The sequence below is a fragment of the Vicia villosa genome, unplaced genomic scaffold, assembly GCF_029867415.1.
Source record: "Vicia villosa cultivar HV-30 ecotype Madison, WI unplaced genomic scaffold, Vvil1.0 ctg.001463F_1_1, whole genome shotgun sequence".
Classification (NCBI taxonomy): Eukaryota; Viridiplantae; Streptophyta; class Magnoliopsida; order Fabales; family Fabaceae; genus Vicia; species Vicia villosa.
Window position 1 is genome coordinate 191,792 of NW_026705625.1, and position 15,289 is coordinate 207,080.

Sequence of the window (15,289 nt, forward strand, 5' to 3'; positions counted from 1 at the left end):
CTTGTTCTTCCATTAGAGAGGATGCTTGTGTTTGAGCTTTCTTCCATGAAGACGAAGGTGAGAACGCAACGGCGGGAATACGACAAAGGAAGAACACGACAAAGGAAGAACGAGGGTTTTGCTTGTAGAAAGAAGAAGATGATCGAGCTGCTGCTGCTGTTGAAGAAGGGAGAAGAAGAAGATAACCTAATTTATTTTAGGGTTTTCGGTTTGGGATTGAGTGTTGTGAACTCGTGAAACAATTTTAACCGCATCTACCTTCAATTACTGTGCCAACTCATCAACTATTCCATGTCACTAATTAAAACAACTTAAAAAATTATTAAAAAAATTCAGATTCTGGTGACTGGATGGGGGGAGGGACCAATTTGTAGGAATCTGAATATGTTAGGGAGGGAATCTAAATTTTTTTTTTTACGGGGGTGTTTTTCAAACCTCGCTAATATGGCAGGGGGGAAAATAGCTATTATCCCAAAAATAAAAAATGAGTTGACCTAGACGTGTGTAGACTAGATCATAAACATATGTTAATTAGTTTATTTATTCTCATCCCTACTAGTTACCGATCAATATATTTTTTTAAATTATTTTTTAGAAAATAACTTCAATGGTTTCCTTTGTAATGTATTTAAATATGAGTCTTGCTAACCAGTGCCCTCAGGACAATGGTTAAGCATTTCTAAAAAAAGATTCTATAAAAATTTTAATATTTTAATTTTTAATTTTTAATGCATTAAATGCAGATTACCGAGATAAAGTTACTATTTTAAAGTTTTAACCATAACCCTAAAGACATTGGTTAGCATTTTCTTTTAAATATTGAGAGACAGCTAAATAATAAATTAATGTTAAATTATATAATAAAATTTTCATGTCACAGAAAATTTTGTTATACATCTTTAATAATATTAATATTTATATAATAATATGACTAAGTGTGGTCACGATTAAATTTTATATTTTCTCTTTCACTTTCTCCATTCAAAAAACACCTTATATATATTTTCATTTTATTTTATTCTTTTTACGTAAAAAACTACTACTGGTAGCTATGTTTGTTCTTTTACAATGTCACACGGATCACGATCCGTGCCTTCAGTTAAGTAAACACCACACCCGTTGATTAAGTTTCTCATCCACGGTCACAATAGCACCTCAACAAATTTCAACAAAACCACCCAATTTCAAAAACACATTTCAAACCTCCCGCCTCACCTTTTCCCCATTTTCTCCACCTTATAAATACACCTCACCTTACTTTCATTCTTATCAAATAAAACACTCTCTATTCTCATACCTCTTCTTTATTCGCAAAGCTCAAATCAATTTTTCAATTCTCAATCTCAATGGCTCGTACCAAGCAAACCGCCAGAAAATCCACCGGAGGAAAAGCCCCAAGGAAGCAGCTCGCCACCAAAGCCGCTCGCAAGTCCGCCCCCGCCACCGGCGGAGTGAAGAAGCCCCACCGTTTCAGGCCCGGAACCGTCGCCCTCAGAGAAATCCGCAAGTACCAGAAGAGTACCGAACTCCTCATCAGGAAGCTCCCATTCCAGAGACTTGTTCGTGAAATCGCTCAGGACTTCAAGACTGATCTCCGCTTCCAGAGCAGCGCTGTCTCAGCCCTTCAAGAAGCCGCTGAAGCCTACTTGGTTGGTTTGTTCGAGGACACTAACCTCTGCGCCATTCACGCCAAGAGGGTTACCATTATGCCCAAGGACATTCAGCTCGCTCGTAGGATCAGAGGCGAGAGAGCTTAGGGTTATTTATGTAATTTAGTTCGAATATCGTGTTTAGGGTTTCGTCTTCTATATGTAATCGCATCTTGCTATATTATCTTAAATCAAATGAAATTCCTTGTTTCATCGTAAAACATAGCTTTGTTTATTTTTTCTTCATTGGGTTAATTTGACAATTTTACAACTATATAATATACTTAAATAAAATATTAATTATAATTTTTTTGAATTATATGAACTGGGCTTGTTAGTTGGGGCCCAATTATAATTTGCTTATTTCGGCCCAATTACTTGGCGGGAAAATCATTAAGCTTTTCTAGAAAGTGTTGTTTTGTTGCAATTTTTTCTTGGCTTTGAGAGTTCGCAAAAATGGAGAAATATTTGGTATCGAAAAAGCCTTGTAGAGAACGGGTTAAGCTTCCTCTAAGGTAAATTTGATTTTTAGTTTGTAGTTAATTTATGAATATTGCAATGTTATTGAGATTTTTGTTCATGTTGCAACTGGAGGTTTCGATGGAAGAGCAGTTTAGTTGAATTGAATGGGAAATTTGAGGCGAATTATCGTCATGAAATGATGAACTTGCTTATGCGTTCGTATTCTGAGGTTTGTGTGGGTTTTGTTTTTATGGTAGTTAGGGTTTGATTGATTTACTTTAATTTTGATGATGTTATTGAATTATGTGCAGGTTGGATGTTTTCAGCATTTGTATAGCAGGGAAAATGGGACAATTTGCTACTCTAATGTATGATTTATGATTATTTAGTGTATAGTTTGGTTAAGATGATTTAGTTTAATGTGTCATTTCGGGGCTTGTGATACAGATTAATCGAATTCTCACCGATGCACATACTCAGGCTAATCTTTTATATAGAAGAAGGTAAATATTCTGATTGGCTTTTCCTTTTTTATGTAATATGAAAGAAAGAGGAGTAAATAGCTTGTTTGATAGATTTTAAGTTAAATTTTTGAAGCACTTCTGCGGTGCTTTTGAGATATTGAAGCTGACTTGTGGTTTTCCATGGGTTTGAGATTTCTTATTTTCTATGTAGCTCTGACATTAACATTGTGCAGAACTCTTTAGTAGGATCTTATGTTTTATGTTGCGATTTTATGTTTTACGATCTCGCTACCCCCTCTCGATCTTTCAAAAATAATTGGGTAGGATCTTTCGATCTTAGCGGGAAAATGATGTTTTACCTTGCTTTGTGGAATAATACAAACAATATACCACAGCTTCAGCATCAGTTTTGATGATCACACTGTTAAAATGTTGCTCTTCAGCCCAATTGAGACACCATCTGTTCCCTATCATTTCTGCCATAACAGGAGGGACTGAAATAACTTCAAACTCTGTTGCAGTAAACTTGGATGCACCAGTATGGTCCCTAGCTAGCATTCCTCAACCTGGTTTCCCTTTTACTAAGGAACCTGCAACAACATTTATTTTACTAATGCCACCCCACAATTAGCACGAGATCTCTTATCTATGACAGAAATGGATGGCATTTTTCCTTTTGCCCTGTTGAAATACTCAACATTCGCAAATGACAAATTTGCTACCACTAAATGATCAAAACGAGTGTTTTTAAAGTTCTTAAGAACACATCGGTTCTGTTGCTGCCAAGTCTTCCGCACTGTATTAAAAAACTGCTGGGCCAGAATATCAGATTCAGAATGCAACAGAAGCAGCCAATCTCTCATATCTGTGCACGATGACACATGCATCAAAAAGGGGAGGACAGCTCCTTTTTATTTCCCAAATTTCACCTTGTTGAGAGAATATTTCGGGCAAGTCTCAAAAAGATGTTTTGAGCTTTGTAATACCTTGTTTCTTTAAGTGTGCCAGTCTATCACTCCACTAAAAAATATGTTTGTTTACTAACTCATTTTTAGAACAGGGTAAGTTGTCCTTTCTCAATTGAAGTTAGATTGAAGCATATTGAGTAAACTTGTTTTGCCAACAACATATAGGGTAGTTGTGCTGGCAGAGATAGTATCAGTGATGCAGTAGACATGATATGTTTGTAGTGGTAGTGATGATGGAAGTGGCTTTAGTTGTGGTGGTTTGAAGCGCACATTAAAAAATGTTAAAACCAAGTGTGAGAAAATAAAAATAACTACTACTTGTCCCTAATTATAAGACTCAGTTTCTACATTTGTTGTCCTTTAATATATGACTCTCTTCAAACTTTCATATGCATTAATGATTTCTTTTCAGCAATGTATTAATTTTATAATTGGGAAACTCGAATTAGGATTTTGTGTATTATTATATCATTAGTTGTATGGACAACTATGTAAAAGTAACGCACCTTTTTACACGAACTTGTTATTACAATAGCCACACATTTGCAGTTTTAGACTTTTAGCTATAGAGCAACATGTAATCAATAAAACCTAATCGGCTACATGAAGATTGATGTTTAACCAACTTGAAATTGGCATAAGGATATTACTCCATACTTCCTAGTGTATGACAATATTGTATAACAGAAGTGTGTGTAATTGATTTGTTTATTCTTCCTAGGAAAAGAATCAAGGTAGTAGTTAGCAATGACATGAGCTCTTGGGCATCTAATGTTCCATTTATATTGTATTATTTTACCTGTTTCTAGTGAACTCTCTTTAAAAATGTCTCACATTTGTTTGTTAACAGGAACGGTGTAACTTCTGTAGACTTTGACAAGAAGGTAATTCAATTGGTAGATGATAATAGAAGAAGTTTGTTGCGTGTTTGGGTTAACTTATGAGTGTGATGCTAATTTCACATGTTTGAGGCATGTCCATCCTCTGATTATTTTCATTTGCGATACTTTTTTAACAATGCATTATATTTCTTGGATGCATGTCTTTTTTAAGTCATCAAAATGCTTTTGCGCGAGTATCTTTTTTCTCACTGTGGAATACACTAGTTTCACCGTTTTTTTTTCCACTCTATTTTTAAATTTCTCTAGGGAATATACTTGGCGTCTGTCACGAGATCAGGTTGCTTAACGGTTCATGACTTTGAAGCTCTTTATTGCCGGACAAACAAATCAACTTGTAAGTTTGGCTTTAGTAGTTACACTTTGTTTTGTAAACTAACGCTGTGAAAGTCGTTATTAGAGTGGTCCACAGTAGTGTTAATTTCAATCTTTATCTTTTGAGTTTTGACCAAACTATTGACTTAGATTTATTGGGGAGTTAGTCTAGAATTAAGTGTTCCATGAGCAATGTTCCTATTTCATGCAGGCGCTTTCTATTGTGTATTAAGCAGCGAACGATATGTAATTGTAAACTTTAATCAATTGGTTTGTTTGTGTTTCAAAAATGAGAATATAATTTTCTTTCAAAACTGTGAACATATTCCTGATTTGAATTTTTCCTACTTTTTTTACATGCCTACGAGAGAGTAAGAAAAAAGCACCAGGGAGCTCCCATTTTAGTTCTTATTCTTAACATTATATTTCTTAGGTAGCCTTTTTCTTTGTTTTTTCATTGGACGAGGAGGAATTTTAAATGCAGTAGTGGTGATTGCTTTATGTTTAAACTTGCTTTTATGTTTATTGTGATGGTAGGCTTGCAAGAAGACGAGAGCAAACTTTTACTGCATCTCTCACCTGATCACCAACTTGATGTTGTCAAATGGAATCCTCTTGACCAGAATGAGGTTTAAAGTTAATTAAATTACCTTCTTACTTGTATTGTATTGTATTGTGAAATTGTACTATCAATTATTATATCTAAATACTATCAACCACATAGTATATGTGATACACTTCTAGTTTTACATTGTTATTTTGTGGAAGATGCTATTTTGATATTTTTCTCATTATTTTTATGAAACCACGGCATCTACAAGTGCTTGTGCATTTTGTGCAAGACCTAGACATGCGAATTGTCAAATTCATGATTCATGAAAATTATTTTGTTGTTCCAAACATATTAAAATTTCATTTTCTCTTCAATTTAAACTTTACCCTTTTCTTTTCAGGTTCTTTGTGCCTCTATTAAAAGTAATGTACTACTCATATTTGATGTTGCATATATGATCTCAGAACCAATTGATGTAAGTTTCCATTATAATATTTTTATTGCACTTCCTGTAGAATCTAGCTTCTGTTCACATTAAAATGCCACCGCTATTTTCTATCGAAAACATTTTGTTTCTACTGTTGATACTTGTTGCTCCCTCACATTCAGGTTGATATCATTTTCTTAGTGCATTATGCCATTACTATTTAGTAGCGCTCTGTCTTCTAAATTTTTGTTTTTTTGTAAAAATAACATGTAACACCTAGTAAGGTGCACTGGCCTAAAACTATGCATCACATTTCTCTTAGCGTAGGTGCTTATCCAAACAAATGAACCTAGAAACACAGTACAAACTAAATATCCGTCAATATTATAGGACATTGATCTTTTCACATGATCATTTATCTTTTCACATGATCACATTTTCCGCATCTTTCTGATTTTGAGAGATAATGCTAATTGCTAAGTACAAGTGTTTTTAAAATATTTGCTAGTCCAGTAAAAATGCTAGTCCAAGTAATGTTTTCATACTAAAATGTCATGATATAGGAGTTACGTACAAGAAATACCGCCACCGTTAGTGGATCCAACATACCCAAAGGTCTATCTGATGTTGCTTTTGCATCAAATGATTCAAGGTTAGTGAACCTAAATTCAGAGGGGCTGTTTCTTTTACCTATACCTATCAGGAATGATGAATTTCTAATACAATGCAACTTGTTCTTATATTTAAGATGTCTAAAGATTTAATATAATTTAAGATGTCTAAAGATTTAATATAAAAGCTTCTGTTGATCTATACTTGTCCAATGTTTTTGTTGTGTGACTGATTGTCACACAACGGACACATGCTACTCAACATGATTAACCTGACAAAATAAGCAACCGGAAATTAGGCTGATCTTCGAATGTTGTCTAGCTTTCAAACATCAATCACTGTGACTAACCAAAAATTCATTAACTATAGCCTGTAACACTTATGTATGTTATATCTAGTTTTCAAAGTGTACACAAGATATGCATGTTATGTCTAGTGCGGCTACTCATTCGATCCAAAAGAAGAGGAATATCCCATCCTTACAATTGCATTATACTGACGCCAATAAAGCATTTGCTACCACTCAATTGGGGCTACCATAATAAAGGAACTCGCAGGTGTATCTGCGAATCCAAAGACAAACTACTCTGCAACCCGTAAGTTTGGAGAAAAAGATAAAGGAAATAGGATGAGTCTGAATTGTGAATTCTAGTTTGTTTCAATTTAATGAGAGCATAATAAATAAAGTTGATAGGAAGGAGAAAGTGAGAAATAAGGATTTGCACCAGTGTTTGACTAAAATCAAACTTTGAACTTAAAGTTGCATCCTTTGGAAACTTATTCATGGTTTTGGAAGTATTAGAAAATCAGGATAACATTTTTCTATATATATCATAATGAATCCTTAATGAGTTACACATGCAGAACTATATCTTTCTAAATCATTATGCAACTGTGCTGTACGTCGGTATACGACAGTTAACCTGTGTTATTTTAGGCCAGCCCCTCCGTTGGTAGCATTTATGAGACATTGACAACTAGATTTGATACGATTTGTTAAGCATCCACACACACTTGTAGAACCCTCGAAAGTTAGCTGTCCTAGAGAAGAACCGAGCTACTTAAACACTCCACCGAGCATTCAATATAACTCGATGTGGTACTTTGTCACCATAATATTCAAGTTCTATCAAGCTCATTCTTCCAAATTCATCTAGATTTATAACTTCAATAGAAAGTGCAAGGCGCTTATCATGACAGAACAACGTCACAGAAATTTCCAGATCTCATGCTCTTGAAAGACTATTCACCTGTGGGTGCAAAAAAAAAGTCCTTTTAAAAAAATTGTTTTCATATCTATATTTGTAAAAAAATCACCGAGGTTAGGTTGATTAATACTTACATTACATGCCCAAATCTTAACGGTGAGTAAGTAAAGGCTCACTCAAATGTTTTTAAGGTGTACTTTACTTGTGACGTCATAGTCCTCGTGGGATCCAGGGGATCTCCTCAAAGAGAGCAAATGAAAGGCCCACGGCGCTTTCTTTTTCAAGATATTGTTGTGTATTTTCACTAGACTATTAACATGCTGGATGGCATCAGATAGCTGAGTCCAAGTATGATTTTACTCTTGATAATGATTTTATTACGTGAGTTCATCATTATTTCTGTCACTGTGCTGTTCTCAATCTGCTAGCAAATTTAACAGGATCTTTGCTTCTGATACGCATGGTACAGTTAATGTTTGGGATAGAAGAGCGAAGGGTCTACCCTGCCTCGAACTTACTTCTGCTTCATTTGGTACCCTTAACAGCATCCAATTAGATGCAGAAAATCAGGTCCGGAATTATTTATGTAGTCTATCAAGTAATCTTTGAATTCTCTTAGAACACTAATGTGAATTTATTCATTTTTTTCTTGGATTGAGCCAATGAAAGCTTTTCTAGTTTCTTATTTTGACATTTGCATATGAGGGGTTCTTAACATAGTTAAGCATAGAGACAATGCCTAATTAGGGAATTGGTGTTGACTTGGCAGTATTTAATACGGGTCATGCTAACTTTGTGCCTTAAAGGACATGTTAAGCAATCCAAAAGTAGAAATTTTATATTGAAAAAAACTTTCTTAAACTTTGAAGTAATTGAATGCAAAACTTTTAAGACAACATTTCTATATTAAGTTTCTTAACATGCACCCTAAAGGTACAAGTTAGCATCTCCCTTTAATTTTGTATGAGGGCCCAATCAGATATCCTAGGCAGTTAAAGTCTTAAATAATCTAACTGAGCAGTATACAAATCCAATGCAGTTGCATGGTAGTCGTTTTGCCAAATTTTATGGGATGCAAGTTAGTAATATGTAAACGAAATATGCAACTGACCAATATTTTTGTAATTTTAATTTTTAATTCTAGCCAAACAGCTCGCAGTTCCTGGTCCTCCTCAATAAACTGCACTAACTTAATCAGCATGGTCAAGATCGAGTGCTAGATTGTAAGAGCGTAAAATCTTACGTGCCATGACTGCCAAAGCGTGCTACGATCACATCCAGATTGTTTTCGTTTCCGGCATGCTCAAGATCGAGATCTTTGAAGCAAGATCATTGAAAAAAACGTGCTGGATTTTGTTTGTTGGGTTGGACCTGTCTAACCGGGTCGGGTTTTTATTAAAAACCTAGTTTACTTTAAGTGGAAAACCAGTGCTTTATCTACCCTAAACCACACTTTTCTCATACACAAAAGCTGCCTTTTTGATTTTAGTCTTTTGAAGACGACAGTTAAGTCTTTTGAATACTTAAGATGATATCTTTTGAACTTATTAAGTTATGTAATGATGGTTATGAATTATTAATTAAATTGGTAGAATGTTGTGATTTATAGGTTATTTGTCTATGTATTATAATTTTCCCTTCGGTAGAATCTTACGAGCCATGCTACGGTCCTAGTTTTACGATCTCGTGCTTGACTACATTGAACATAACCATTGCAATTGCATCATTTTGGTTTTAATGAGTTTAAAACTGCATATGTTTATTATGTTCGGTCAACAGTATATATGGTGAAATTATGAACAACGGTTATTCTACCTTTTCCAGATTGTTTTTGGTGCTGGGAGGCATGGGATTGTGTATGTGTGGGATATACGTGGTGGAAGAGCATCTACTTCATTCCTAACTCACAAAGAGGTTATTTCTGTACTGTGTGTTTTTTCTTGCTAATATATTGTGAGAAAAGCAATCTAAAGATAAGTAAGGTGTGAGGCTATTTGGACAAAAATTACCTACGTAATGCATCTGCTCCTCTTGCCATGGTGCCTAAGGGCCAAACCTTTGCGTGTTTTTCATTTTAAAATGTTATCAGTATGTTAATGAAAAGTAACAATGTCCTAGATTGAGATTTTGTTGAAACATATAGTCTACACACTATTTGATTAAAGGTTACCTTGTTAGGTATAAATTTGTTGTAATGTTGTAAATTTGCAATATAATTGCCCTGTTGCAGTTTTCAATTGATCTAGGATATTAAAATTTGCCTGGTACTATTGAGGTGCATGCACCTTCTTAGGCGAGGGCGATAGATTAGCCTCACAGAGGTTTGATATTTGATATTAGCATAGCTAACATGGGTCAATGCTCTGCCAATATAGTTAAAATTACATTCCGAAATTGCAATTCACAAAGTAAAAATATTATCATATAATCACATGTCTGCATTAATATCTATTATATGAATTTATGAATCGTAATCTATTAATATAGATGCTGAATGTCGTGACGTGACCTCTTGATGCTTGCAGCATACTTTTGTTGAACAAAACACGACTTGGACAAATGTTATTATAAGATATATCTTCCAATATTTATTGATCTTATGGTGATTTATTTGGCTTTTTAGATATGCCATCCACCATTAACATCAGTGAAGTTGGCAACATTACTAGAGAAGATTGGATCCTTGAAGGTATGGTTGATATCTATTGCTTTTACAGATTAAATTGGACAAAAATACTTCCTTTCTTGTGTGATGCCTATATATTTTTCATCGTAGATTAATTTTTAATAATTTTCTGTGCCTATTAAGCATGTGTGTCAGCTGAAATTGATGTTATTACTTATGGAAATGCTTTTGATGCATTTAAAAATCTCATATCTCTATGTATATCATAAATTTTTCATATTTGCTGTGTTTGGTTGACAACCATAGGGTGAATAAAAGTATTAATTTGAACAGCAATAAGCTTTTGTTTGCAATACAATGTCTGGATTTCATCAAGTGGCGATATTTTTTTGCATACAAAAATTTATAGGCTAAGTCATTCATTCCTATTATTATGTAGGCACAAGCAGAAATTGTTCCCAAGGAGATTCACTCTATTGGTCTTAATCCGTCCTTCCCAAATCAGTTAGCATTCCATATAGCAGACGGCTGGTAGGTTGGCAAATGCATTTGGTTTTCTTTTCCCTTTATCATGCAAGACATCATTTTAAGGTCATGCTTGGTATGTTTCTTGCATGCCTGATTTCTTTCTTCAGCTAGGAGAATTTCTATCATTTGACTATGCACTAAGAATTTGTTTGGTTGGTGAGGGGATTTGGTTGAGGGAAAAGAGAGGAGGAAGGAGAAGGATACTCCCTCACCTTGCTTGGGGTTTCTATATTTCTCTGTAAAAGAATAAAACTCCTTAATTTGAGGGTTCTATATTTCTCTGTAAAAGAATAAAACCCCTTTATTTGGGGGCATACTTAAAAAATGAATTGGATGAGGACTTCAGAGGGTTTTGATTTAACGTTTGTTCAACTCCTTTCCCTCTATCTATATCTATAATACCCACTAAAGAAGGAGAATATTAGTCGGTAGCCTTCCCCTCCTCTCTAAATACACTTTCTCCATCAATGTTATTAAACTTATGAGAAACCAAGAATGAAAGCTATATGTTCTACATGAAGCTGAGAAGTATCTAATCTCATGAAGAACCCTCCCTTAAAAGCACCTAAATATTTCACTGAGTATCCTCTATTACCCAATTTGGGACTTGTTGATCACCCCCATAATACCCAATTCCATATCACAACAGCACAACTCCGTAACCAATTGATAAGTATTTAAGTATTTGGATAATCCTCCCATCTGAGCTAGCTATCAAGGTGGAAGAGCCAAGCCACTTAAATACTCCACCGAGCATTCCAAGCTACTTGATGTGGGATTTGCACCCCATAATACCCAAGTCCCTTTAAGACTGGCAGAAAGATATCAAGAAAATCTAATTATGATTTTCATCAATTTATAGAAGACTTGTGATAGAGTAACTAGAAACATTTTTGAAGGTTTCTAGAGAAAAAGAATTTGGTTGCTTATATTCTTGTTTCAAGCTATAGGCTTGCACCCCTGCTCAACTTTGAGACTTATATTTCTATATATGTTTTTGATGTTCTTGCATAAACATATCTTTGAGACTTTGTCCATGGTATATGCTTATTCTGGAATTGAACGAGATAGTGTTAGCTGTGGAGAGTTCATGGAAAAAAATAAGTGGAAGTGAGATATATAGAGAAAACCTTGGAAGCACATGGTTTTCATCAAAGTAGTAACAAATAAGACTACATAGAATTCAAGTTTAGTTAGAGACAAATTATAGCTTTGAGATACAAACTGGGAGACATAAAATACCATAGTTCTAACATTTCTTGTGCCATAAGTCCATCATCCAAAATGGCTAGGACATAGAGGGAGGTGTCTAACATAGTATTCGATCATGATGGATGAAATCGACAAATGTTGTGTGATAAAAAAGTACCATTCTAGCTTGAAAAAGTAAATTTTTTTCAAGCCATTATGTCCTGTCTGTAAATGTTGGATGGTAAAGAAATAATACAAAAATATTTAGTGTTGCAGGGATGCAATTGTGATGATGTACAAGTTGTTATATAAGACAAAATAGAATTAAGAATACTATTATTAACGAATGTTTGAATAACTTCTATGGTAGAAAAGAAAATAGAGTCATCTTTAGGTAGTTTAGGTATTTGTAGAGTATACTTGTTGAATAGGTAAGATGGCAGTCCAATGCATAGAAAATAAGTAAAACTATAGGCCAGCCATTGAGAGGGATTTAGAGGTAGTTGATTTATCTTTTTTTTCGAAGCACTTTTTCTTTGAATTTAATTCATCATAGGGTATTTGGCATGACATCATTTAATCTGTGCTGCTGATCTCATCTAGTGAGAAGATACTTGTATATTGTTTTTGTTGTTAACGATGGCTACCATTAAAATGCTCTTTTGATGTCAATACTTAATAGTGGTTGAGTACATCTAAAACATTTTTTTGCTTTTTATTGATTTTTACGTGTCAAATAAATGATTCCTTACCTATGTTAATCCAGCATGTTAAATTGTTGCTTTAATATCATTGTAGGTCGGGCATTTTGGATATTCATAATTTTAAAGTTACACATATTCATTGCCCACCCCCAGCTTGGTTGTAAGTTTCTTAGTTGCCGCATCTAGATTTGCTTAGTTGATATTTGTGGAAAGGCTTTGCGGAGTACATCTAACTATTTTTTGTACTGTTCATTCTTTGTTAGAAATGATTCCTATGCTTCCCTTGATCAAACGGATTTAAGAAAACCTTCATGGTTATCGACATGTTCGGTAAGAGACCTTTATTAATGGAATTTACCTTCTTTATCTTTAAGTTCTCTGCAAAACAACATTTAGTCATGTTGGCAAGTTATTCAGTTTCTACTTATACAGTGCTTGTGACAATGTTAATTTCAATTATTTGGTTTAAATAAGAATTTGGTTCTCATTACTCATGTCCTTATTCTAAAACATACAAGTTGCCACTACTTGTACCATCCCACATAAGTGATCAATATATATTACAACAGTGAAGTGATGGAACTAAATAGTGGTTTTTTGCATTGGGTGTAAAAAGTCGGCCGACACTAATGCCCCATATCCTTTAAATCCAAACCTTATTTTAACCTTATTTTTTAAACTACTACGTCCATCTCTAATTATAAAACATCTTTGACATTACTCTCTTATTTCTATTTTTCAGATCTATTTGGCAGGGTCACCCGTTAATCGCGGCCTTCATATGTTAGATTTCTACCCGACTATCAGCTCACCGTGTCACGTGGATTACAAGTAAGTCATTCCAACTGTTATAGATGGTGAAATCTATAGAACAACACACAAGTTAACCAGGTGTACATTTATATATGTCTGCATTTTATTCTCAAAACGTAATGCAAATTTTTCTTTATCCCTAATTTGCAAGTTTTCTTCTTTACAGGGAGGATATACCAGAATTTTCCAGTTCGACAAAACAAAAGAATCAAAATAGATTCATTCCTTTAACTGAAGAAGTTTTGTCATGTGCTGCTCATCCTTTGTACAGTGCCATCGTAGCCGGAACAAAGGTTTGTGCTGGAATTTTAATTGTTTTTATATTGATTATAAACTACTCCATCCATAATTAAGCATGTCATTTTTGAAGCCTGACTTAGTCTTGGATTTCTTCTGACTTTTGACTGTTTGGCCGTTCACACCACTCCAACTTCATCTTGGCATTAATTTGCTGTCTTGTGCCTAAAGTTGATTGATATTGTTGGTTTCAGGGAACATCTTTGCTTGTGGTTTCGCAAAAACGCAAGTCATGCAAAGGAGAAGATTAGTATCAAGCATTTGGCAGAATAGATTGTAGAGTAGGGGTAATTGGAATGTGTTTCTTCACAATCAAATTAACTAGTCCTATTATATGACTCTCCAACATACCATTTTTGGGATTCTTTTCTTGTACAATAGTTATATGAGTTTGGTTCAAATTAAAATTGTTTTTGTATCTATCTCACTTAAAATACTTACAAAAGTCAAATCATTAAAGCTAATGTTAACAAAACTAAGTAAATCCCACTATCCACTAGCGGGGGTCTCGTTTAAAATCAGAGCAGAGCTTTGTATAAACAGATCCAACACAAGAATTGTTAGCACTTAGTAGAATTCAAACTCAGGATCTTAAGAGAAGTTCATCAGAATCAGAATCAATTATTATTCATGTACCAAATATAAGTTCAACATTTCAAAGATGTGCATATGTATTTTATTCATCACTCAAACCAAAAAGCTAAGTGAAGTGGTTTTGTCATTTCACAGATATCTTTTGGAAGAAAAATAATGTTCACAGATATCTTTTGTACCAAGAAATAAAATTTGAAAAAGAATTAAATATTACGATTTCTTTATTCTTATATTTTAAGGAATTTTCTAAGATAACTTGATGTGGCGCAAATAGAGAGAATCACACTTATTATACATTCTTATTACCATTTTTTTTTTAAATTTATTAAATAAATTATGTATTAAGTTTATATTTAGTCAATATATCTTAATTATTCAATGAAAACAAAAAGTAAACTTTAGAAAGTTTGGAGTTTGTTTTATACTTGATTGGTATGTTTTCTTACAAATTTCCTCTTTTATTACTCTGACAAAATAATATCACTAGTTTCTTTCAGGCTAGCTGTGATTGTGAGTGAAAATGAAAGAGAAGTGATTCTCACCATTTTTGTGTGGATGTAAGGACTGGAAACAGATGATTTTACAATATCTTTATCGCATGCATATGTTCTACTGAATGGCCATTTCCTAGTTCGACGTGACATTTGTCTAACGGTCCCATTATTTTTTGTCTGAGATTTTCCAAAGTGTTGTTTTCCTTTTATAACCCCAAATGCGCAATAACTATGACTGCAATCCAAAGTTGTCTCCATGATTTGAATTAAATCATGAAAAGTTAAAGGATAGTAGTATTTGAATTTTGATTAGTATGGATCATAGAGGTTCCCTCATCCAAATCATTGTTAAGAGAACTTTTGCCAAGGAAGTCAATTATTGAAAAGATCAAACAGAAATATACTTAACTTTTCATGAGCTTACACTTTACGCTACGAGTATTCCATCCCTAAGTAATTTGATACATTTTATGAGAATATTTGTT

At 33.9% G+C, this 15,289-nt stretch overlaps 2 protein-coding genes across 3 annotated transcripts; both read left to right on the forward strand.

The window, feature by feature from the left end:
* Nucleotides 1-1,252: 1,252 nt before the first annotated feature.
* Nucleotides 1,253-1,870, forward strand: LOC131635299 (histone H3.2). The gene has a single exon (XM_058905911.1). It carries the CDS (start codon nt 1,347-1,349, stop codon nt 1,755-1,757), a length of 411 nt encoding a protein of 136 aa, XP_058761894.1. The 5' UTR covers nt 1,253-1,346; the 3' UTR covers nt 1,758-1,870.
* Nucleotides 1,871-1,960: 90 nt separating this feature from the next.
* LOC131635298 (uncharacterized) lies at nt 1,961-14,356 on the forward strand. Of its 2 annotated transcripts, XM_058905910.1 has the most exons (18): nt 1,961-2,164; nt 2,244-2,340; nt 2,423-2,479; nt 2,559-2,614; nt 4,394-4,427; nt 4,692-4,779; nt 5,295-5,386; nt 5,711-5,785; nt 6,301-6,389; nt 7,998-8,127; nt 9,382-9,471; nt 10,181-10,246; nt 10,623-10,714; nt 12,701-12,766; nt 12,870-12,936; nt 13,349-13,437; nt 13,586-13,712; nt 13,911-14,356. In XM_058905910.1, exons 1-18 carry the CDS (start codon nt 2,106-2,108, stop codon nt 13,965-13,967), a joined length of 1,431 nt encoding a protein of 476 aa, XP_058761893.1. In that variant the 5' UTR covers nt 1,961-2,105; the 3' UTR covers nt 13,968-14,356. The 2 variants fall into 2 exon arrangements, 1 of the variants encoding a protein (XP_058761893.1); XR_009293791.1 differs by lacking the exon at nt 13,911-14,356 and having other exon boundaries at nt 13,349-13,497; nt 13,586-13,701.
* The last annotated feature ends 933 nt before the right edge of the window (nt 14,357-15,289 follow it).

What these genes read in the sequence shown, in the direction of transcription:
- LOC131635298 (XM_058905910.1), top strand. Translation starts at nt 2,106, where the DNA reads ATGGAGAAATATTTGGTATCGAAAAAGCCTTGTAGAGAACGGGTTAAG. An exon ending in AATTAGATGCAGAAAATCAG is followed by an intron (nt 8,128 to 9,381) that starts GTCCGGAATTAT and finishes TACCTTTTCCAG; the next exon opens with ATTGTTTTTGGTGCTGGGAG. An exon ending in CCGTGTCACGTGGATTACAA is followed by an intron (nt 13,438 to 13,585) that starts GTAAGTCATTCC and finishes TCTTCTTTACAG; the next exon opens with GGAGGATATACCAGAATTTT.
- LOC131635299 (XM_058905911.1), top strand. Translation starts at nt 1,347, where the DNA reads ATGGCTCGTACCAAGCAAACCGCCAGAAAATCCACCGGAGGAAAAGCC.